This window comes from Acipenser ruthenus, chromosome 27 (assembly GCF_902713425.1).
Source record: "Acipenser ruthenus chromosome 27, fAciRut3.2 maternal haplotype, whole genome shotgun sequence".
Classification (NCBI taxonomy): domain Eukaryota; kingdom Metazoa; phylum Chordata; class Actinopteri; order Acipenseriformes; family Acipenseridae; genus Acipenser; species Acipenser ruthenus.
In genome coordinates this window covers 7497268-7520492 of record NC_081215.1, presented here as the reverse complement: position 1 = coordinate 7520492, position 23225 = coordinate 7497268, and the positions used below count along the sequence as shown (strand labels likewise).

At 39.1% G+C, this 23225-nt stretch overlaps 1 protein-coding gene across 1 annotated transcript in view; it reads left to right on the top strand.

Annotated features, from left to right (window-relative positions):
• LOC117432294 (basement membrane-specific heparan sulfate proteoglycan core protein) overlaps positions 1-23225 on the top strand; it is a 196923-nt gene that overhangs the window by 48323 nt on the left and 125375 nt on the right. Inside the window, exons 4-6 of the mRNA XM_059002103.1 lie at positions 20551-20660; positions 21361-21419; positions 22022-22182. Of these exons, the coding sequence (XP_058858086.1) occupies positions 20551-20660; positions 21361-21419; positions 22022-22182 (330 nt within the window). The remainder of the gene's footprint in view (positions 1-20550; positions 20661-21360; positions 21420-22021; positions 22183-23225) is intronic.

The window sequence follows — 23225 nt, the reverse complement described above, 5'->3', positions numbered from 1 at the left end:
ATTTCCTCTGCATTAGTTTCTAGTAGTGCATCGCTAATTTAAACAATCTGGTATTCAGTTAAGGCTTAACAACTATTAACTATTAATTCAGGTTTAAAGGGAGGGAGAGAGATGGAAAATAAAAACCAAAAACTAGAAGCCCTAGTTATAATTCCTTCTCTGGTACCCCCTGTTTTGTGCCCTGCATTATTTCCTTATATTCTATCCTACAGTATCATGGAAATAGAGCTATATTGTTAAGTCTAAAAATATATACACACAATAATTTTACATGCTGTTATAATTTCAAAACAATTTTACATACTGTTATAATTTATTCTATCAGTTCTGTAACACTTTCAAATATTATAGATGAACAAGGAAAAAAACAGCACTGGCTGGTTTCACAGACCACATTTCAGCACTAATCGTGGATTAACATTAGGTAGTCCAGGATTCACATACATTGTCTAAATGCCAGATTTGTGTTCTCCATTTTTAAGAGAACTATTAAACTGCATAGGCTGTGTCTTGGATTATTCTATAGAGGATAGAAACTTCTGGAAGCTGCTCAAGCAGCCTTTTTCTAATTTTAGTGTTTTGGTGAATTTCCTGCTTGGTCATCACTTAGGAAAACATGAATCCAGTCCGCTAGCCCCCATTGTCTCAATTGGTTAGTCATGGTTTCCAAGGGGCCCCAGGAGGATACACTGTATTCTCAGGAAACTCCAATACTGTACAGAGTTGTGAGAGGCTAAGCTTGTTGATGTTTGCAGGGCAGAAACATGTCTTGGAGACTGTAATACTATCCCTTGGAGGCATTTATTAAACTGAGTCTCAGGGAAGAAGACTGGGAATGCCATAAGAGCTTGAATCTCATCCACTGATCCCTTCTAAAATAGCATGAAAAAGTAAAGTCTAGCTGGAGACTGTAGTGTCTGGATCCTAGTGACAGAATGACTAGGTGAATCATTCCAAATGATCTTTCTAAACAGATCCAGAGGTTGTTCTAAAGAAAGTCATTTTCCAAAATACAGTTGCTTTTGTTTTCTACACATTGCACTTCTTATATAGACTCTCTCTCTCACTCACTCTCTCTCTCTCTCTCTCTCTCTCTCACTCACTCACTCACTCACCTCACTCACTCACTCAACTCACTCCACTCACTCACTCACTCACTCACTCACTCACTCACTCACTCACTCTCTCTCTCTCTCTCTCTCTCTCTCTCTCTCTCTCTCTCTCTCTCTCTCTCTCTCTCTCTCTCTCTCTCTCTCTCTCTCTCTCTCTCTCTCTCTCTCTCTCTCTCTCTCTCTCTCTCTCTCTCTATATATATATATATATATATATATATATATATATATATATATATATATATATATATATGTGTGTGTGTCAGGTAAACTCAGGCCAGCACATTTCACAGGTTGCATGTTAGTCTGAAAATTACAGTAGAGCTGCTTCTACTCTGCAGATGTTCACAAGTGAAGTGAAAGGGAGAATCCAGAAAGATTCAAACTATAAGAAACTATATTAATCAGACCAGCAGCGTAACATAACCCAGCAAATGACAGTATAGCAGAAAGGCTCGTCTGCTTGGGTTCTTGTGGTTTTACATCAAAAGGAAGATTCCTTTAGTCAAGGCTGTTTTATATGCATGCCTGTCACAAGTGCCTCTCCCCTTCTCTAATTCTGCTACAGTAAAAATAGAGAAAGAAACAACAGAACCACACCTCATACAAAGTATTTTGCAAGCAGCACTTGACCATTTATAGCCTTAGGTTACTGTAGCTCAGCAAATTCCACATATGGTATTCTGAACCTCCTGTCTGATTGTGCCTGTAATGTTTAAAGATAGCTGTCAATCAGGATGTCAGTGGCTTGAAGGACATCAACAACCCTTCTACAAATAGCCCTCTATACCAATTTTGTTTCTTTTGTGCAAACCAACTATTGCATTTGCTGTACAGTGTTACGTATATTTTGTTGCTAACAAAATCATGCTATACGTTTCTCCACGCAATGCACATCCATTCACTTAATGTTTTGAAAACACTTTTTTTGTTAAAACAGATTGTTTTCATTTTAAAACATGTGGTACTACATTATCTTAAAGAAATCTGTTTGCAGGCCTTGCTTTCAGATAGCCTTACACTTTCCTGGTCATTTCACCTTGGAGTGAAATTGTCCCCACCCTGTCAGGGCCTTCTTTCCTGCCAGTAACCAACCAGCAGCTTTGACCCTGGAGACAGTGCTGAGGTATAGTGACCTAGGAAGTGCAAGTGGAACAGATTTCCTGGAAGGCCAGGAATGCAAACCGAGAAGGTTCTTTAGTGTAGTACCAGATATCAGGTTTGAAATGAAAATGTATGTCTGCTAGAACATGTTTTTCTTTTAATACTACATATAGTGAATTGAACTGAATGGCTGGTAAGATTTATTGTGTTGTGGGTTAACAATTGTCCCTTTTTTAAAGTTTCTACAACACATGAAGTAAGTAGCAGATTTTCATCTATAGCATCATCTGTAGCTGTGCGACTGGCTGCAGGATCTGTGCTGCCAGCTTGCTGGAGCTACGTGTGATGTCATGCAGCTGGCTGCGTCGAAGGCTTGGCTGCACAGACTGCGTGACTAAAACACCAGCAATGTCTTTTAAATCTCCTGCATAACCAAAAGATCGTTAACAGAAGAAAAGGGAGACCAGTGATTTTACAGTGCTAATAAGGAAAATGGAGTTTAAAAACCTTGGTTGGCATTTCCTTGAGTTAAAGTGGAAAGTTTATGGAGTTTGTTGCCAGGTTTCATCACTCAGTGTCATTTAATATCTGTTCAGGGTACAGTGTTCTCAAAAAGGAGGTTGATTTAACTGCCATATAAACTGACTCTACAGCTGCCAGTGCCTTTTTTATGGGAATACAGCAGCCCCCAGCATCATAATATAACTGCCTTAATAATGTATTAAACCAAATCGGTTTTCTTTGTTCCTTTATAATTTACTTTTTATTGTGGTGGTTCACACTTTGTAGGTTTTAATAGGTTAATGTGTTCTGTCTGTACACAGAACAATTTCCAGACTTCTGGTTGAATGTAAACATGGCCTTTTATGGCAGTTTCAATACATTGTAATAGTGTCATTTGTTTTGTTTATTATTTTTAAAGGATTTGATAGGACATTGGGCCTGACACTTGATGTGTGCACCAGTAATTTCTTCCCTTGTCAAACAGAGTTAGTTAGCTTTCATTAAAAGTCTTGGTTGCAAATAATGGCTGGAAATTCCTATGCATTCCAAAGCATTAGCTGTTGCGGTTTCGCTTGAATTCATTATGAATTCACGGCCATTTCTTTTGTATTGTCTTCAGGACTACAAAAATCATAACAAACCCTCCAAATATTCAGATGTTACTTTTAGTTCCTGTAAGAACAAAGTACTGTTTTGCATTTGCAGCACAGACTGACGCAGAACTTCAGCCTGTGCGACAGAGAAAACATTCTGGCTCTTAAAAGCCGTCAAGGACCATAAACAGCATTGCGAGTGCAAACAAGTGGGTGCCTTACTTGGCGACTCGCTCCCCCTGCAGCAGAGCAGTCGGCACGCCTCTTTGTGTCAGCGCAGGGTTCAGTTTTGTGGTTCTGGAGATAATTATATCACATGGAGGACGAATGGTGGCAGCTGCAGTTATTTTTGTAACCTCCCTTTGTTGTTGTAAACTTTACTTCTCGTAGCCTGCAGAAGCACCAACTCCCCTGACATTTCGATGGCTAATGAAAGACTGCTGGGGGAAAGGATGGGTTGGCTACAAGTGGGCAATACGAAAAAATAAGATTTAGGATTCTCAATTCCAACCATCTCTGAAAGTCCAACTGTAGTAATAAAGAAAGATACCAATTCTATTAATATGGACGTGAACTAACAGCCTTTGGGGTCAGAGTTCAATCCATAGGCGTGGTTAAGAACACCCTTTTGCTTGCTTTTTTTTTTTAAACATTTGAAGTTGTTTAGGAGTGTACAAAACCGCTAATGAATGGACTACACATCTATGTTTTCATACACTCAATGTGTTAGTCTGAAATCTTAAATGGAATATAAATACATTATTGACGTTGGTACATTGAGAGAAACCCTGTCGCGTTTATGACTGAGGTACTTTGCATTGCGCTTTACAGGAGAGCACTATGTGTTAGAATACTCCATTAAACTACACAGGACCAGACGCACAAGTGATTGCTGTCGCGTGCTTGTGGAAACACGGCTAAAGTCAAACAGTGATGCTGAGAAGGGTTGACAAATGTAAAACGCACGTTGTCCGTTGATTTGTCATCATGTTGTGATAAAATAACAAATACATATCTGATTCAAAAACAACAGCTGGGTGTGTTTTTTTTAACTATCAAATACCAATGCGTCAAAGTAGGCTTCCATGGTTCCCTTATCTATTAGAAAAATAAAAATACATCACTGTGGTGTGTCATGTAGCCGTCTGTTCCAACAGTGAAGGTCTTTGCTGTGCTGATTTGCAGTGATATTTTCCAGTAAATATTGCAAATGCTGCAGATACGGTTCCTTGAGAATCTAAAAACTTCAGCAGCTTTTGCACTGGCTGCTAAATAAAGCTATTTTTTCATAGCTGAAACAGAACTTAAAACGTTTTTACCCCCTGAAAAAAGCATGGAATGGTTCAACTTTAAACTGGGAGAACATCTGGAAGGTTTCAGTTTGGCAGTTTTCCAACTTTTATTTACAAGATGAGGGTAAAGTTTTAAAAACCACTTCACTTGTATAAAAGGTTACTTCATATCACTGTGTATGTCCCTGCTATTTAACCGCTTTACTTCTGAATATACTAGTACAGTTAATCCCAACCCTGGTAGTCCGAATTGATCTATAATTACAACAAAAGCTGAAGCAGCTGCAGAAACCAGTATACTCTAGCACTGCTGTATAAAACGTATACAACTGTCTCGCTTATTGCTGATTTTTTTTTCATGGAATTGGGAGAATATTACAAATATAAAGCAGACTAGACGAGCTAGACAGATTCTGATCCGAATTCCGTGCAAATCGCTGATCTGTACAGGGGACGGTCCCAGTCAGATTAGGGACAGTGTACTTTGTGTTGTGGATTGTTCTTTTATTGCCCTTTTTGAGTTAGATCATGACACAATTCTTACCAACTATTCCAGCACAAATAGCTACTGAAAGGACTCCTCAAGTTGATTGTGAAGTGGAATTTCATTTATCTATTACTTTTAAGGTATCCTCTATGAAGATCCTTAAATGTTTTCTGGGTAGCTAGTTTAAAGACCCCAAAAGCACTAACTGCTGCACTCCTTGGATTTTCTGCACCTTCATTATAAAGGGAAGGTGCAATTGAATCTGATCTTGGGTCACATAAAGGCCATATGTTGTGTCGGCTCCAGTATTCATACCATTCTGTTTTTGTCTGTTATGATAAAACTTTTGTATGAAGTTTATTTCCTCAAATTGTACGCCTTATTTCTGATTATAGTACTGTGTGTGACTGTACCCTTTAACTTATCACAATGTGGTAATGTAGTTTAAATAAATAAATTTGCACACTGCTGTATATAAATGAAATCACCTACCACTATTTCCCTGACAGTTCACATTAATTCATGGCCAATCCATTCTGTCTGTTTTTTGGCCGTCTTTTGCGTCCTTCGCAGTAGGCGCTCATTGGGGAAGTTCCTTCATCAGTGAGAGTGTGAGAGAGTTCTGCCAGCCCCCAATCCTAACTGGGGCTGTGTGGCAGGATGGCTCGCAGTGGTGAGGTGTGGTGATGTCACAGACCAGGAAGTAACTGAAACCAAAACAGTGGATGGGCGGGTGAAGCTGAATGCTACTGCACTCAGCGTTTTTAATGAATAAATAAACAAAACAAAAGATTTAAACAAAACACAAAACAAAAAGGCACAAAGGCCAAACGAATAAACAAATACTGTTTAACAGTCTTTTTTTTAAATGCCGTTATTTCTCCTCACGCTCTCTCTCTCTCCGCTCCCCGTACTCTCCTCTGTACACTCCACCCTGCAGTACGGACAGCTGCAGGTTCTTATACTCTGGCCGAGGGGCCACAGTCTGCACGCGTTTGGTAAGGATGCATGACTGTCAGCTAGTTAAAATAATCAGTAGCTGATCAGTCATGCATCCTCACGGGGTTTTTAAATATAAATATAAAAAACAATAACAAAAGACGCGGCGCTTTTATCCGCGCTGCAAACAAAAATACAAATAATAATAAATAAATACATAGGGGCGGGACACTCCGCCACAGGCTGACAGAGTCCTAATTGCAGTCTCCATCTGCTGCTGATGGAAACCAATGGGACTGATTTCAAATCGCTTTCAAGTCAGTCTAATGGCAGGTGAAAACATGACATCAGAGAGAGTTAATTAAACCAGAGGTGGATGGCACAAATGTGACTTATACCCCATTTAGCTGTTCTGTAGGTTTTAGACGTGTCTGTTATTATGTTGTGTTATGTTATGGGTGTGTTGTGTGATGTTATTACAGATTCAAACTGTATTGTTTATTTAAGATACTGTGTTCGTGGTTTAAAGGGTGTTTTGTTTTATGAATATTTCAGTGTTATGTGTCAGTGAAGCACTTCAAATTTAAAATGTGAAATGATCAGTTTAATAATCTATTAACTGTTTATTAGCCAAACAAAAAAAAAAGTGTTATGATTGGAATGTGTCTTAAATGCGTTCTTACAGTTGAAATAACCTTGTAGGGAGTGTATCATCTACATTTTTACCAAGTGTTTAAACAATCCCCTGAATTTTTAAAAAAAATGATTGTGGTTGAGAGACCCTGCAGCTTCAGATGCATTTTGTCATTCATCTATCCCAAACTCAGGAATAGTTGCACACTTTTGTATTATTTAATATGATTTAATCCAGTTTCTGTTACAGAAACATGAAAAGCACTTATTTTGTCAACAGGAGTACACTAGCTGTACAGACTGTTGTCTGGCAATGGCATAAACCTCTAAACTTTTAGCAATAGTTCAGAAAGTTACACACATTATGAATGAGTTTTGAGTCACATTTTTGTAATTATTTATAGGAGGCTGTGTGGTCCAGTGGTTAAAGAAAAAGGGCTTGTAACCAGGAGGTCTCCGGTTCAAATCCCACCTCAGCCACTGACTCATTGTGTGACCCTAAGCAAGTCACTTAACCTTCTTGTGCTCCGTCTTTCGGGAGAGACGTAATTGTAAGTGACTCTGCAGCTGATGCATAGTTCACATGCCCTAGTCTCTGTAAGTCGCCTTGGATAAAGGTGTCTGCTAAATAAACAAATAATAATAATTAGTTTTATGTGAAGATAAAAATTCTATATGAAAGGACCCCAGTGATTCGCCATCAACCGTGTGGCTTGAAAACCCGTTCCATACCCTCGCCACTCGTCTCCTACCCTCTGTTCTAAGTCTGTCGCCACTTAATTTCCAACTGAATCCCCCTGGTCCTGGTTTCAATGCTAGGGTTAACCGTCCTTCGGATGGGGCGTGAAACCGAGGTCCTATTGCAAGTGACTATGCAGCAGCAGGTGTGTTGCATAGTTCACCCCCAAGTCTCTAAGTCACTTTGGATAAAAGCGTCTGCTAAATGACCTAAATAATAATAACTTCCTCAACTCCAATATCCAGTCATGTTTTGGAGATATGGAAAGTAAAACAGAAGAAAGCAAGCATTCATGTTGTTATTAACCCACATCCAAGTAAAATGTTCCAATTTCTTGAGAAAAACAGGAAAGTCATTTTTCATGACTGCGTGTGTTTTCTATTCTCATTCCTGGTACTTCATTTAAACTGGAAGTGTGGAATGTCCAAAGGATATCCTCGTTTTATCTTGACACACAGCATGAGATAAAAAAAACACAGATTTTCCTGAAAGCCTTTTAAGCACTTTAATTGTAAAGTTTCTTGACATTCTGATTCCAGGTGTGCAGTTTTTTGACAGATAGTTTTCAAAATAAGTTTGGGCAAAACTGATCTAAATGTGGTGAATCTCAATACTGCTGCTCTTCAATGCTATATTAATCCCGCTGTAGTTTTCACAAAGGACTGATTTTATTGAACGCATTATTAGCATTACTAAATAGAATTAAATACAGTGAAAGACGGATTATATGATTGAGTGGCAGTATTAAGACACACTGCTGTGTAGGTAGTTTAAAATACACTCCAACATCATAAAGCTTTGTATAATGGCCTTTCTCAATAAATAAACAAACTCTTTGCTAGGTACAGTACGTTGTCCAATGAAAACACCGTGTGAAATGTTGTTCATGTGAATTCACTATTAGAATTCACAGTACATGAAGGCTGGAATTGTTTGTGCCATGTATATGCCTGACTGGTAGTAATCTGGACCTGTAAACTGTATCTCCTTGGACATTCATATGCCACACAGATACTGTTTTTTGTGTTTTCTTTCTCTTCCTGTAGCTCTTGTATTGCTTAAGGCTCAAATGATCGCTTTGTTTCTTTCTGGGACTTCTGTAAAAATGTAAAGCACATTTTCAAATATAAACTGCGTCATAAAACACAAATGGCTGTGTTTCCAGTAGGAGGGAACCTTACCTTGTGTTTGTGTGATCTCAGGACCCCCTTCTGTTCTTAATGTACACGTTGCTAACAGAATGACTGAAAATATGTTGCTATAATTTTGTTGGTCTCCGATTTTCCTATGAAAAACACATCCCTTCTGGTAAAGATGAATTTGATCTGTTGAATTTCATGTGTTGGATGCATTTCTTCAAAGCATGAAAAAAAGCACGCCATACATTTATCAATATAATTGTTTAGAAATGCTATGAAAGAATTCCATTAAAAATTAAATCCACAATTTACATAATGTGCCATATAGGAAAATGTGAGATCTACGTAAAACATATATTAGATAAGATTTAATGGAATTATTTTGTTCACTATTTGTACTTTAAGCAGTAGCAAAGGTTAGTTTTGCATGTTGTCTACAGTACAGCATGTTGTCACCAACTTCAACTGCAAGGGGTACCCAGGACTATTCAATACAAAGTAGACATTTAAACATTTGACTTTACTTTTGAAGAGGAAAATCTATCAGAAACCAGAATCTATTCAAAACAGCTAGTCAGATATTAATTTGCAATATTGTGTTTCTACAATGAGCTACAGTCATGAGGGAAAGTACTATTTTAAATGCTATATCTGTTTTCTAATCTTGCTCTTCTCTTCTCTTCTGGTTTAATCCTTTCTTCCTTTCCTCACCTCACCGCTCCTTTTCCTCCCTTCCCTTCCTGCGGTTCCCTGTCTCTTATGTATTAAAATCCCTCTCAACCCCTGAAACACAAACTCCTCCCTCTAACCGTCACACCATCACTTCTACCACCATACCCCTCTCCCTCTCTAGCGCCCTCTCTGGAATCTCCTGACATTGCTAAAATGATCAGCTCTGACCACCAGGAACACAGCACTTTAAGTAAGTGGTTTCTAAATCAATGCACGCTCTACATTATTTTGGATACATGGCTGGACTAAGATTATTCGCCTTTATTTTGTAGACTTGAAGACTCTATTCAGTGATTTTCATTTGTTCTGTTCCTGGTGTTGTCCTGTAAAAATGAACCATTTAACTGCTATATTGCTTTGACCTTCGGTCATATCAATGATACAGACCTCAGACTTTGATGCAGTACACACCTGTATTCTATGATTCTCTGAAGGTCCATTTACAAGTGGTGTCCAAAAGAAACTCTTTCACTGCCACATTTTGTAATCCCTGGATAAATCGTTGATACATTTTTCATTTTACTTCATGTTTACGATTATGCTACCAGGAATGCCTCCCTGCTTGACAGGTCTGAAGTATGGAAGAGATGCTTCCATATGAAATTCTAAAGCACTGACGTCCCTATCAACCTGAATTAAAAGGATACTGAAACACAAAATGAATATGCCCAGAGCAGAAATGTTAACATAATGTTTCTACACATCAATACAAAGTTAAAGGATGCATTGAGTGTACACTCAATAAACAACTGGTCAGGAATACACACCCAGATGAAAAGATATGATTTTCCAGAGGAGCCATGATACTGCACTTGAGGTGTTACCCAATTAAAAATAGCGGTATTGTGCATATCAGGAAGCTTCATGTCCTTGTAGTGTAATCCAGGCTGGTCTGCTAATTATGGCTTGTTCTGTCACTGGATAAAATAGACAGGTGACTTCTTTATGAGCATCCTGCAGTGTGGTAATTATTTCCATGAGTTTTGAAGGAAACCTGAAGGTGTTTGGGATGCAGTAACCTTTTTTAAATATATGTCAGTGGGTGGAATGGTGTCAATGTAGTAACACTTTTTTACTTTTTCCAACTTGACTCATTCTCTCAATAAATATGAACCTACGTATAAATCAGTATATACAAAGAGAACCCCAAATTTGAGAATATGCATTGGTTGAGAATATGGTATTTATTTTGTGATGTAACCATGTGCTTCTGGAATTTCTAGGAAGTATGAGGCTTCATGTAGAGTACACGGCAGTATTGTCTCCTTTACTGAGAACGTGATGTATTTCCTAAATTCAACACTATTGCATGTTTTAATAGTTATAGATTTAATATTAAGCACAATAAGCCAATCTGTGTCTTTTTACACCCAGGAATTTGAGAGTGGATGTCCACAGGCTACAAAGACCAGCCCAGCAAATCCCAAACCCCACAACCTTGTTTCATGAATTTAAACAAAAATATGTTTGAGCTGGTGCCTTCATCAGTTGGTGCTATTGAAAACTCCAGCTGTAACGGTTACATTTGAAATGGATGAAAAGTAACACCTTGCCACCTTCTGCATTAAGAATGGTTTCCTTAGCACCCCTCAAGTGAATTTCTATAATTTGATTCCTCACAAGCTTTTTGTATTAGAAGAGACACGTAGTTCTTCTATGGATGTTTGGACGTTTCTCTGAAAGCTTATAGTACTTGTAAACAACTTGTTGGTTGGATTTTAACATTTGTATACGTCTACATAATGGCGGGGGAACCAAACACGCACAAATGCAGATTGTTAAAACAAAGCTTTTCACCAAAACACTGAGAACATCCACAGGCTACTGAGCGATCTGTGAGCTTAATCACTGAGATACTGTTACCTGTACAGTATATTTGCCACTAGGGTGCAGGGTCCCCTCTCTTCCAGTACTGGCAGTAGGCTGTGAGAGTGTTCTAGTGTAGCTGTGGTGTAACACTTTTTACTTTTCCCAACTTGACTCATTATGAAAACATGACCCAGAAACTTATCACATGCAGCATTTTTTTAGGGACACGATGACTGTATCTTATTTTTAAACACATTTGGCCATCCAGCACCAAATTAGGTATCAAATGAAGAGGGAGCTAGGCTCACCTCTTAATAAATCACTGAAGTAAAGGCAGGGCCACCGCATTGATTTATTATTTTACATTTGTTTTTTTTTTAATTGTTGTTCCAATGTGTTTTGTTAATGGCTATTTAATATTGTCGGTCTAGTGATAGCGTAATGTCAGATCAAATGATTTATGTGAAGGAGAGGTGATGTCTGCTCAGTTTGGATGAATAGTGTTATCTCCAGAGGGGACTTTAACCTAATTATTTTATTGTTGGTTGCTAATGTCTTGTTCAATAGCGGCTATTGCTGGGAAATATTGAGCCTCTTTCTTGTCTTGCTGAGAGCCGTGGAAAGAAGCCAAGCATGTGTTTCTGCCCTGGACGCTCATGTTAGCTTCTTGGTGTTTGACAAAGAAGCCGTCTATCATCCATATAGACTGAGAGGAGGTGGACAATAGCAAGTGTTCCGGTCAAAGGGAACATTGTACAGCTTTGAATGATGGGATAGCAGCCCTAGAGAATATCTTGCACAGTCTGATTGGCTACTGCTTTTCTTTGAAGCTCCTACTGACCTTTGGTGCTTGGGTATATTTTGAACAGAAGAGGCTGGGGTCATGTAAGATGCTTGCCCAAATTCATTGTTAGAAAAATAATCCAATAGAAGTTTGAAAAACAATATTCCAGGATGACTAATAATCCTGTTAAAGAAACTTTTTCTAGCAACACAGATAAGTCCTGCTGTGAGGTGGATGGTCCTTACTGTCTCTACTAGGGCTGCTTGGAGTGACCATTTCTCTCTTAAAGAGAAAGTTATGGGAATTAATATTTTCCTAACTAATACATTCTTGTTTCACTTTGTGTATGACTTTATGTTTGTCCTCCTATCCTGGTCACTTTTTAAAAGTTTAAAGTCTCAGTGTGATCTCAAAGTAGCCTTTTGTTCAAGTAAATCTGGTGCACCAGTGTATAAACATGCAACAGTGAACACCATGGTTTGAACAAAGAGCTTGTCTGAAAGTGCCCCAAGTGTAACTTCAGCTGTACCAGAGAATAGACACATCTCTGAGAACTCCATTGAGATCACTTTGAGGCTTTAGAAGTTTTAAAGAATGACCTGGATGTGATTAGTGCAATAGAAATCTCCCTGAGCCCCCACTGCCAGCTCTATTTCTCTGTCATCTGAAGGGTCCAATTCAAGTGCAGTCAGCTGAAGGGATTTTGAGCTGAAGATTCTGAAAGGAAGGTATGAATAGTCACATATACCAAGCAAGTGCTTTTATATGAATCTGATTGGCTAAAAGTACTGGTGGTCCTAAAACAACTTTCTAAGACCCTGTCACAAACTTAACTTGCATACAGAAAGGCCAGCTGTTCATTTGAAGGAATATACCCTATCTAAAGCCTACCCTGCCTTCATTTTCATCCTCTCTTTCCTCCACAAACCCTTCCAATACCCCGGAGAAAGCACTGAATAACTGTTTTTATAGCACTAGAAAAACTCACAATCCCATTATTCCAAACAGATGTACAGCTTACATTTTAAAATATGTTTCATGCCAGGACTTTTCACTGCATGTTGTGTACAATTAAATGTAGTTAGAAGTACAAAGTCCTTTGTGGTTGTAGCTAATATCACTGCGACCTACTGTACTTTCTGAAAAAGACCTGTGGTCTGCTTTGATGATGATCTATTTAAGTTGTACGCTCCTTGGTGGACCCCCTGGGAAATGTCTATTTTATTTTTGGGATAAGCTGTATTCTTTGTGTCGTACAGTGTTTATTCACACTTCTAACTTCAGATAAGATCTTCTCATGTAAATCTGAGAGAACATTTACCCTGAAGGTAAACATATTTGAACAGGGATTTTTAAAGCTGAATTGTGAGTTATGGGGCGTGGGCTTCAGAAGGCTAGACACAATGTGATGGATGGGGTGCGTGGCATTCTCGGTATAGATAAGAAAAGGGCATAGCGGTTGTGTCTGAGATTCTTGGAGAGATTTCTGACACAGTGTGTGATTTTGTGAAAGCTTCAGTTAGGAGTCTGATTTACTGTAAATTTAAAATAACTTGAACTTAGCCTGCAATTGGTGGAGTCTTGTCTGTCCCAGGTGCTGCTGGGAGGGCAGCAAGGGCTCGGATTGACGACTCTAATAAAGTCTTTGAAGGATGTCTTACAGTCGGAATGCACTATCATGGCAAATTCCTTCCTAGCAGCAAAGAAAAATAAGAAATCAAGATATATGCTGCCGTATTTAATTATGGTACGTGCCTATGAATTTAGTGTTAAAATAATGTGTAATTACGATAAACATTTTTTTGTAAAATTATTTTTATAATGATGTATTTCCAGATTATTGTATAAAAGCCATGTGGTTTGATTACGGCACGAATTATATCTTAAAATAGCAATAATACTTTATTTAACATTATTATCTTAACAGAGGATTTCCAATACCTTATGTGCTTTGTCAGGACAAAATGATCACAGGCCATTTGCTACTGGAGAAAATTCCTCACTTGACCTGTCTGGATGAAATTTGCCATGAAAGCACCAATAATTATTCAGACAATTACCTTCAATTAAATATCCATAGCTTTATACAGTATATTAGAATTATGTTATGTAAAAAAAAATCTAAGTGTTCTCTCAATCTATAAAACTTACTTTACAAACAGCTGTGCATTTTCAATTGACACTAACTGGTTTGTTTAGCAAAATGTGTCGTTTTAAAATGCAGGAATCATCAAATTGTAAATTGTATTTAGTGGTCTATTTTTGTAATATTGACGTCCATTTACTTCTGATGGAAGCTTAGCTGAAAACTCTCACTCAGAACACTGCTTCACTGCACATTGGCATGATTCTGGAGGTTACTATGTTACATCACTAAGCACTAACCCCATTGGCTCCTAGCGCCAACATGTGTAAATAATAACTGCTGTTCCTGTAGCTGAACACCTTGGTGTGATTGCTAAAGATTTTTTCCATGTGGGGAGCAAGTATGAGAGGGTCTGTCACATAAAACCCACAAAAGAAAGGTGGAGCTTGTTCCCTCTTATGTTAACAATTATCCACAACAAGTGGAACTGGGGCTGTTATGGCTTTATATTCAGGTTTGAGGCCTAGCACTAGTCAATGGAACCAAAACAGAGTTCTCTAAGCCGTGGCTGGCTAAAGCTGGCCTTCCACTCCTAGTCTTTGTTCCAACCCTGTTCTAAACCATTTAATTGAACTAATTAACCCTCCATCCAAACCCTGAAGTAGTTAATTGTATAAATGTCCCTCCGCTGCTCTTAGTCAGCCTAATGTGTTGGATGGAGTTCAAAGCCCTTTTTAACAAAGTGTTGTTCCTTTCGAAAACATGTTTGAAATTGTTTTGTTTCCTGAATGTATCTGGTCAGACGGGAAACACGTTGTAAATCCCTCCGTTTATTAGCTCACTGTGCTTATTTTGGATTGCGGCTTGACGCAGTGAGTCACACGGGGGAAGGTGGTCGCATATGGGAGAGGAAAACTTATTTTGTTCTGTACATTTCTGAAACTTCGGAAAAAGTGTAACGCAGCTCTTTAGGTGTGTGGGGCCTTAAAGCATTTGATGAGAATGATCCTGTGGTTCATTGAATTCTTGGCGTGTTCTTTACTTTCTTCTTGCTACATGGAGTTGCTTTGTTATATAAGGGGTCTTCAATAATCTTCAATGCCAGGAGGACCACCCAACTGTTGTTAATAAAGTACTCTGGACTGCAAGTAGTAGGTCAACACCAGAACCAATTTAAATGGTATTTTTCCATATAATAAGAAAGTTCAGTTCTGTTGAGTGAACGCCTGTCAAATTAAGCTCAATTAAGGTGGATTTAATTGACAGACCAATTACTGCATTATCTTGGAAGCTGTCAAGGTATACAAAACTCTGTCAGAGATACAGCCCCCAACTTTATAGTGTTCAGAACCCCCTGTCTCGTGTTCTCTGTATCATACAGATTGTATTTTTCAACAAAAATAGAAAATACAAGTCCCGAATCTAGCTAGAATACTATATTAATTAACATTTGGAAGTGTTCGGCCTACCATTTTTCTTTAACAAGAGCTCATTTTGGCATAGAATCTAAGCTGCAGCTGGGAAGTACTAATCTCTCAGAATAGTTTGTCTTCTAATAGAATAGAATAGCAACTTTGTAAACACCCCCATTACAGATTAGAAGGCCGAAATTTGTAGGCCTTTTAAAAAAGGCTCAGTTTAGAAGTTTGGAAATTGGATGTCAGTTATTGAGTCTTTTGTGCTCAGTCAAGCTAACTACTGAGGACCAAAGGTCACATGTAAGTGGTGGGCTCCTGAGGCTGTATTGATTGAGAGCTTGAATTGGGCCTTTGTTTTTTGGCTGTGTTGTCTCCCCCTTTCACAAAGCAGCTACAGTTATGTATAGCTGTAATAGGAATATCATTTATGAATGAAGTATTTGGAATGCTCTTTTCCAGCAGTTTACAATTCCTCCCTCTCAGTGTGCGGGGCTTTCTAATGGAAAAAGTGAGCAGATATTGGGACAATCTGCCTGCTGGATGCCTTGAAAGCCTAAGTTTGTTTGCTTCAGTATATAATCCACAGTGATCTGAACTTTAATGCACATGAAAAATGACAAATGAAAAGAACAAGAAATCCAAGCACAGCATATTACTAATATTCATTCTGAAAGTATTTTTTAGCCCATCCCTTGTCTATGCAACTTTTTCTATTTTTTATTATGTATTAATTATTTATTAAGGCTTGAAACTCACCACTCTAACCCTGCATCAAGTCCTGGGTTTCTGAACTTCCCTTGTTAAGATGTAGGGCTACTGATATTCCATTTTGACATTTTGGGAATGGAATTTTGCAGTGTTGTCTTTTTCTCCTCACGAATTCAGTTTTCAGCATTTTTTGTTGCACTACACCCAACCAAGTTGAGTTAATTTGTCACGTGACTTCACTTGCATGTCTCTGCTGAAACTCAACATGGCGGCTGTCCCAACGAAGGAGCAAAAGATTCACTATAATGAAGGGCGTTATAGCGAGGGTGTACTGTACAGTATAGACGTAAGTGCAAATAATACTACTAAAATACAATATAAACTAGGATGCAACAAGTTAAGATTACAAAGTTATATACTGTACAATGACATATCAGTAGTGCAAGGATAGTTCATCAGCAGAGGATCCAGTAACGTGGTGCGTAGGTCAGGCTAGTCCAGTTCATACTGGTAGGAGGGATAGATCAAGAGATCCACAGGTGCAGTCTAAACAGGTGGGTCTTGAGGAGGTGGCTGAAGGTAGCGAGAGACGGAGCAGTCCTGAAGTTCTCCGGAATCTGGTTCCACAACAGAAGGGCTAAGGAAGAGAAGGAGCGGGCACTGGAGGATGGAGAGTGGAGGGAAGGCATGATCAGAGCCAGTAGAGGAGGAGCAGAGAGGGCAAGAGGGGGTGTAGGGAGATAGGAGGAGGCTGTGTGGTGTAGCGAGCGACAGGCAAGAACAATTTAATTGAATGTGAGCAGAAATAGGTAGCCAGTAGAGGGGTAGATGAGAGTAGCGAGGTTGGGAGAATACAAGACGAGCAGCAGAATTGTGGAGTGGATAGCCGAAGCAGGGAGACCACCAAAGATAGTTACAATAGTCCAATCCGGAGAGTACAAGAGCTTGGACCAGGAGTTGGGCGGAGTAAGTAGATGTTGCAAAGAAAGAAGCAGCAACTGTGTGTCAGGGAAGAGATGTGTTGAGAGGAGGAGAGAGAGGGGTCAAGAGTAAGCAGAAGGAGATGGAGAAAGAGTGATAGTCAGTGGAGACTCAGATGGGGAGGTCAGAGGAGTGAGAGGAAGCAGAAGGAAAGTAAAGGAGGACAGATTTAGAGAAGCTGAGTTTAGGGTGGTGAGAATGCGTCCAAGTTGAGATAGCTGAGAGGCATTCTGAGATGTGGGAGCCAATGGAGGGGAAGATCTGGGCATCATCAGTGTAAAGGTGGTAAGAGGAGATGAGAGTACCTAGCGAGCGGGTGTAGCGAGAACACAAGAGCTCCCAGGACATATCCTTGCGGTACACCTGTAGAGAGGGAGTGAAGAGAGTCTGTAGTTTTACTGATATAAGTTCATGCAGCTATAAGGGAGGAGCAATTTTTAACATCAAACTCCTGAAAAAAAAAATCCACTCCAGATTTTAGTTAGTTCTAGTTCGTCCCTAAATATTTGCACTATGTATATTCTAGATAAATATGGTGGCTCTGTTGTCTAAATGCCTAGAAAAGTTGACAGTCATGTAGCTAATGTCTTCCTCAGTGTTACCAGTTAATATAGAATGCCAATAAGACATTGTGGTCTTGTATGGCTTGGAATGTGATGCTGATGAGTGTTTGACCTACCATCTCTGAAGTGTGAGTGGATCCCGGCCTGAGAGGCATGTTTTCTGTGTGTTTGAGGAGGTCTGTGTGAGGGAGAGAGAGATAACATGACTTCTTGAACGTGACGCTTCAAAAGGTTAGCACCTCACTGTGAGGAGTGGGGCAAATATTGGACTTCCTTTTGGGAAGAGGGCAGAGAAGCTGAAATAAGCTGTGAGCTCAGTGTTTGCTTCTGTATTAGTGTCAGGGTGTGAACAATGAATTCCAGAGAGTCAAGTTATTTTAAGATTCTCTGTTTTAGGCTAAATGTTATTTTGGTTGACATGCAGTTATTTGGCACCATATAAAAAAAAAAAGTTATGGTCTATGAGCTATAAACTCTATGGCTTATTGAGATTCACAAAGGGAAGTTATTGGTAGAAGTCAAAATGCAACAAAACTGCGTTGTTAAACTGCACAAAAGCAGCAGAAATGATTGAGGCTGTTTGGCCCATCAAGGCTTGTCTCTTCCTAGCACACCATTTGCCCCTACTAATGGGGAACTAATTTAATGGGTCAGCATATCATTTTTATGTATTTATTTATTTGTTCCTAGTTTTTTAGATGTTGCTTGTCCTGTTGTCTAATCTCTGTGCTATGTTTTGTCTTGTATTCTATCAAGCTGTCCTCATAGCTCATGGCATTAAGTCCTGGGATGAAAGTAGAAGTTGCCCTTCTCTGTAGTGAAGTCATGTATTTTGGTAGTCAAAACTGGACGTTCTATCAGCCATTACCTTTGGTTTCAGGAATTTTCAATGTTTGTCACCTTGTATACTCCCATAAACCCATAAACAAGGCCTTGAACAACATTCTCTTGCCTTTATTTGCCATGGCAACATGCTCACAAGCCCATTGTGTATACTGTTGGTTTCCAGACTGTAGTGAAACTAATTTATTCCGGTCTCCAAATACTCTTGCTGTGTTCCAGATAATAGAACCCCAATGGGTAGCATAGAATATTGACACAAGGCTCAGGTGGGGTCCAATTTCCTGGAACACAGGAAGTGAAGTATTGTGACAGGAAATATTGGCTTCATCCGAGTCAAAGTGAAGATAGTCTGCAAAGCTAAAAGATGAACAGCAAACCAATTCGTAGAAGAAATAAAAAATTTTAAAGCCTTCTTTTAAACAGAAAGAGGGACAGCCTGTTTTAATAAGCTTTTAAAATGATACTAAATCTATTTGTTTAACGTGTGGCACATTCCCACCATGTGGGGCACGAGTTTCTTTTGCATGGACACATGACACCTACGCAGGAACCCTTTTCTTAATCACATGTGGGTAATGTATCATCATCAACCACAAATAGAGGAAACTCATCCCCAGAATTGGCCTGTAGTGTGCCAAAAATATATTCTGAGCATACACTGATCTGCCTGGCACACCACAAATAAGACTGCCAGGAGCTCTGCATGTCACTAACATGAAACCTGTTATTTCGGTTCTTTTTTTGGAGATGCTAATTGGGATCATTCTTACTCCCTGTAAATGGATTTCAAACTTTTCTTCGATGCCTGCCCTATCCTCGCCTGTACGATGGCTCCTTTGCTGGCGCATACTGAGGAAGCCGCACAGATGTGCATATCTGCCTGTGTAGGTGTACTGGGAATGTGAGACTGGAGGGAAGCATTCGGATCCCACTTACAGCAGAAGTTAGAACACAGAACACTCTCTGAAGGCATGCCTTTGGCAGTGTGTCTGGCAGACCAGGGGCAATTCTAACTACTATTAAGGCAGAATTGTTTTCTGAAATTACAGTTACAATGCTATTTTGTTCAGTCACAATTATATTGCAGTAATTGCAATTTATAAGATACATCAACATGTTTCCTCTGTTTGTTCTAAAATAACCCAAGCAATAATCATAGGTACAAATACAGAAGCATACTATAGAGCTTATTTTTTTTCCAAACAAATGGGGCCACCAAAAGTGGTTGAAAATATAAGAAATAATGATTGAATGACAAATAAATGTGTAATTGAACTGTACTCAATTATATGGTATAATTATAGTTAAGCAGGTGTGCCAAGGATCAGCTAAAATTACAATTCCATTGCAATTGTCAATCAATATGAATTGCACAGTTGTAATGGAGCCCAGGTCTGGGGTCCGGATAACCTTGGCTTTGAACAAAGTGTTATTATTATTATTATTATTATTATTATTATTATTATTATTATTATTATTATTATTATTATTATTATTGGATACTGTGCTTAAGGCCATTTGGCTTTTGTGAAAATAGGTTTTCTCTTGTCTCTTCGCATTCCAATTTCTTTTAAATGATTTTCAACAAATAAACAATAATAATGATACTTCATCTCAGTTTTCTATCGTGAACATACTTCACCAGCATTGCCTAGTTTAGAAGAACTGAATGAAGCTCACATATATTACTGTAACCTGGGGGGGAAAAAAAGTGTTTTAGGAAAATAGAACTCTATAAGGAATATCTGCTAACTACTGTACATGGATGGTAAATGAGAGTATGGCCAATATGTATCTATATTGCGATCTATATTGGTACCTAATCTGTTTTTGTGGTGTAGATTACATGGGCTTGATGATTGAGACAATGAAGGAAGCCTGTGCAATGCAGTTGAGCCATTCAGCCTGCAGCAATGGAAATCACTTTTATAAAAATGTATCTTTCTCATTTAAAAACAAACATAACATCAACTTTTGAGGTTGCTGCATCTTTTCTCCTTACCAGTATGATTAACGCCATGCTATACTTGCAGTTTACACACATGTATAGGAATATAACTGTATTCTGTTTCTGTTGTTTTTAGTATACTACAGAGCCCTTGTGAACTTCACCAAATCGCTACGCTACGGACCGCAGCTGGAAGACATTTACTCTGAAGAGTTTCAGGATATATCGGACGCTGTCGTTGATACGGTAAGCAAACTACAATAGCATACTGTTTTTAAAATCCTTGTTTCAGCATAGCCGATGAAAATTTGGATTTAGCCTTTTCCTTTTGAGATGCATGGAAATAGTAAGAGCACACAACAGGTTTCTACTTGTTCCGAGATTAAATCCAATTGGATTTAAACTCTTCCTTTTTTTCCTTCAATGAATATGTGCTTTCACTTACAAAAGCTTGTATCCAACCCTAACCCTAACTCATACCCACTGTAAGTCCCATTAGGGTCTAGCTCTGAATAACTGTTTTGTATTCAACGCTACAGTTTAGTTTTTTGGTTTTACTGGATCTCATTTTTGGGTCTATGTTGCAATCATTCAAATCCAATGACAGAAGGACTTGGTTAATTGCACTGTTACAAATGACATTTCTAAGCAGATGCAGAGTTTGATCTGAGGATAGTAAATCTGTTATCAGCTTTCTTATTTAGGTTTGCTTTGTACTTCTTCCATAAAGAGAATACTCCAGCATGGAAGCTGTGCTTATTTCACTTACGAGGATCTCTGTAAAGAACCCACTGACCCTTTCAGGGACTCGTCCAGGTTATTCAGCCATCCACATTCACTGGATTAGCTACAGTGCTCTGTAAACATTCAAGGAGTCTCCTCAATGTATTTAGAGCCCTGGCAGGGATATATGTTACTAACACTCTTTTGTTTTTCCCCCTCACAGCTTGAATCTGAATATAGTAAGATTCCCGGAAATCAGGATGTCAGCGTGGTGCTAATCAAGTGAGTAATCAACTTTTAACATCTACTGCTAATTCAGAACTGATTTACCAGCGAGTAACCCACCCTGTTACTCTGTATCGGTATTTACACATGGGGGGGCCACTGCTCTTGAGACCATTTTTGCATTAATAAATGAGCATGTGTTTGAAGAGGGGATGATTATCAATAAAGGCATTTGAAGGTATTTCCTAAGCAAGCGGTCTGAGTGAAGTGACAGTATGTGTCCAACTACCTTGACTCAGCCCAGAAGTGTAGTTTTAAAAAAAGCACCAGTATCCCCCACAAAAGTAGTTGGTTCTGGTGTTCATATACACAGGTTTAATTTGCTTTGAGCTGGAGAATCTGCCAGGTAAAGGACGATTTTAGAGAAAAATGGTAACTCTGCATTAGAGAAACAGAACTCGGATGCACCCCAATGCACTGATTGCAAACACCATACAATAATACTGAAAAAAGGGGAAGCAAAGTGACATTCAAAGCTACTTCATGTTTTAATCTTTATGTGATTTTGTTTTTTCTTGTTTTTACTGAAAAGATGTAAATAGAGAGCTTTGATAATGTATCCCCTCATGGTTTAGCTGTTACTGAATTCTACCCTTTAGGCTGATCGATGGGTATGAGTTTGTTGAGCTGGATGTGGGATCGGATTTCAACACCAACGATGCGATGATCCGCAGCGTGCTCTACTCTGTCGTTGAAGAGGGGTCCATCGGCTCCTATAGCACTTCCGTGGAGGGCTTTCAGTTCAGACGTCTCGGAGTAGGTAAGATGCAAACACTACTTTGGGACCTCGTGTCTCCAGCACTATACCTTGTATTTACTGTTTTGACTGCTTTTCAAGCAGCTCAGGTCCATATAAAGCTGAGGGAACACAAAGCCACTTTGTGGCTTGGAACCTGATTTCAGAAGACTAAGTTTCAGGTCACTGCATGGCACACCAGGGGAGACGGAGTTTGATATAGCTCAGTTGCCTCAAACTAGGTCCCCTGGAATCAGGTTTCAAGCCACTTCCTGAAAAAGTGGCTTTGTGTTCCCTCAATTTTAGGGAGGTCTAAGAGCGGATTTCAGAAGACTGGAGATACAGGATTAACAGAAACGTATACATCCTTACTGAAGGCTTTCCTGTTAAATATGGATTGGACTTGCAATGTCCTCTACCAAGCCATTGTAAAAGTACAGGTTGAACATGTTTGCATATTGCTTGTTGGCAGTCACAAAGAAATACACGACTAAATGTTTTCGGTTACGTTGTCTTTTTCGGCCTTAAATTTAGCAAACTTCTATTTTCTGTCAGGAAAAATCCACAGTCATCTGGAAAATGTCAACATCAATCTCTCTTAGCAATGTGTTGTTTTGGATGGTGATGGAATGGAAGTAATGAAAATTAATAAATAGTGTCTGAACAGAATAGATCTCAGCCCAGTCTGGTCAGAACCGTTCTCTGGGGGACTGGTCGGATACTGCTGGTAGTCTGAACACAGCTAAGTTTAAACCAGAACCTGAAAAACCACCCTTCCAATCACGAGCAAGCAAGGCGTCTGTGTGTTTGTGGTGGTGCAGGCGTGTTGCAAGAGATGCCTTTGCTCAAGGAGAGGTTTAGTCTGGATTTTGTTTAAGAATAGGGGTATGAACGTCTAGACTGTGTCTTAATGTGAACTGCACACCCTACACTCCAGGACCTGCCTACTGCTCCCCCTTCCACTCCTGCCAGAAGACATTGTACACATTGAAAAGGTTGTAGCTCACAAAATAGTTACACATCTTACATGCAGTGCAATTCCATTTGCTACATAGGTCTTAAATGTG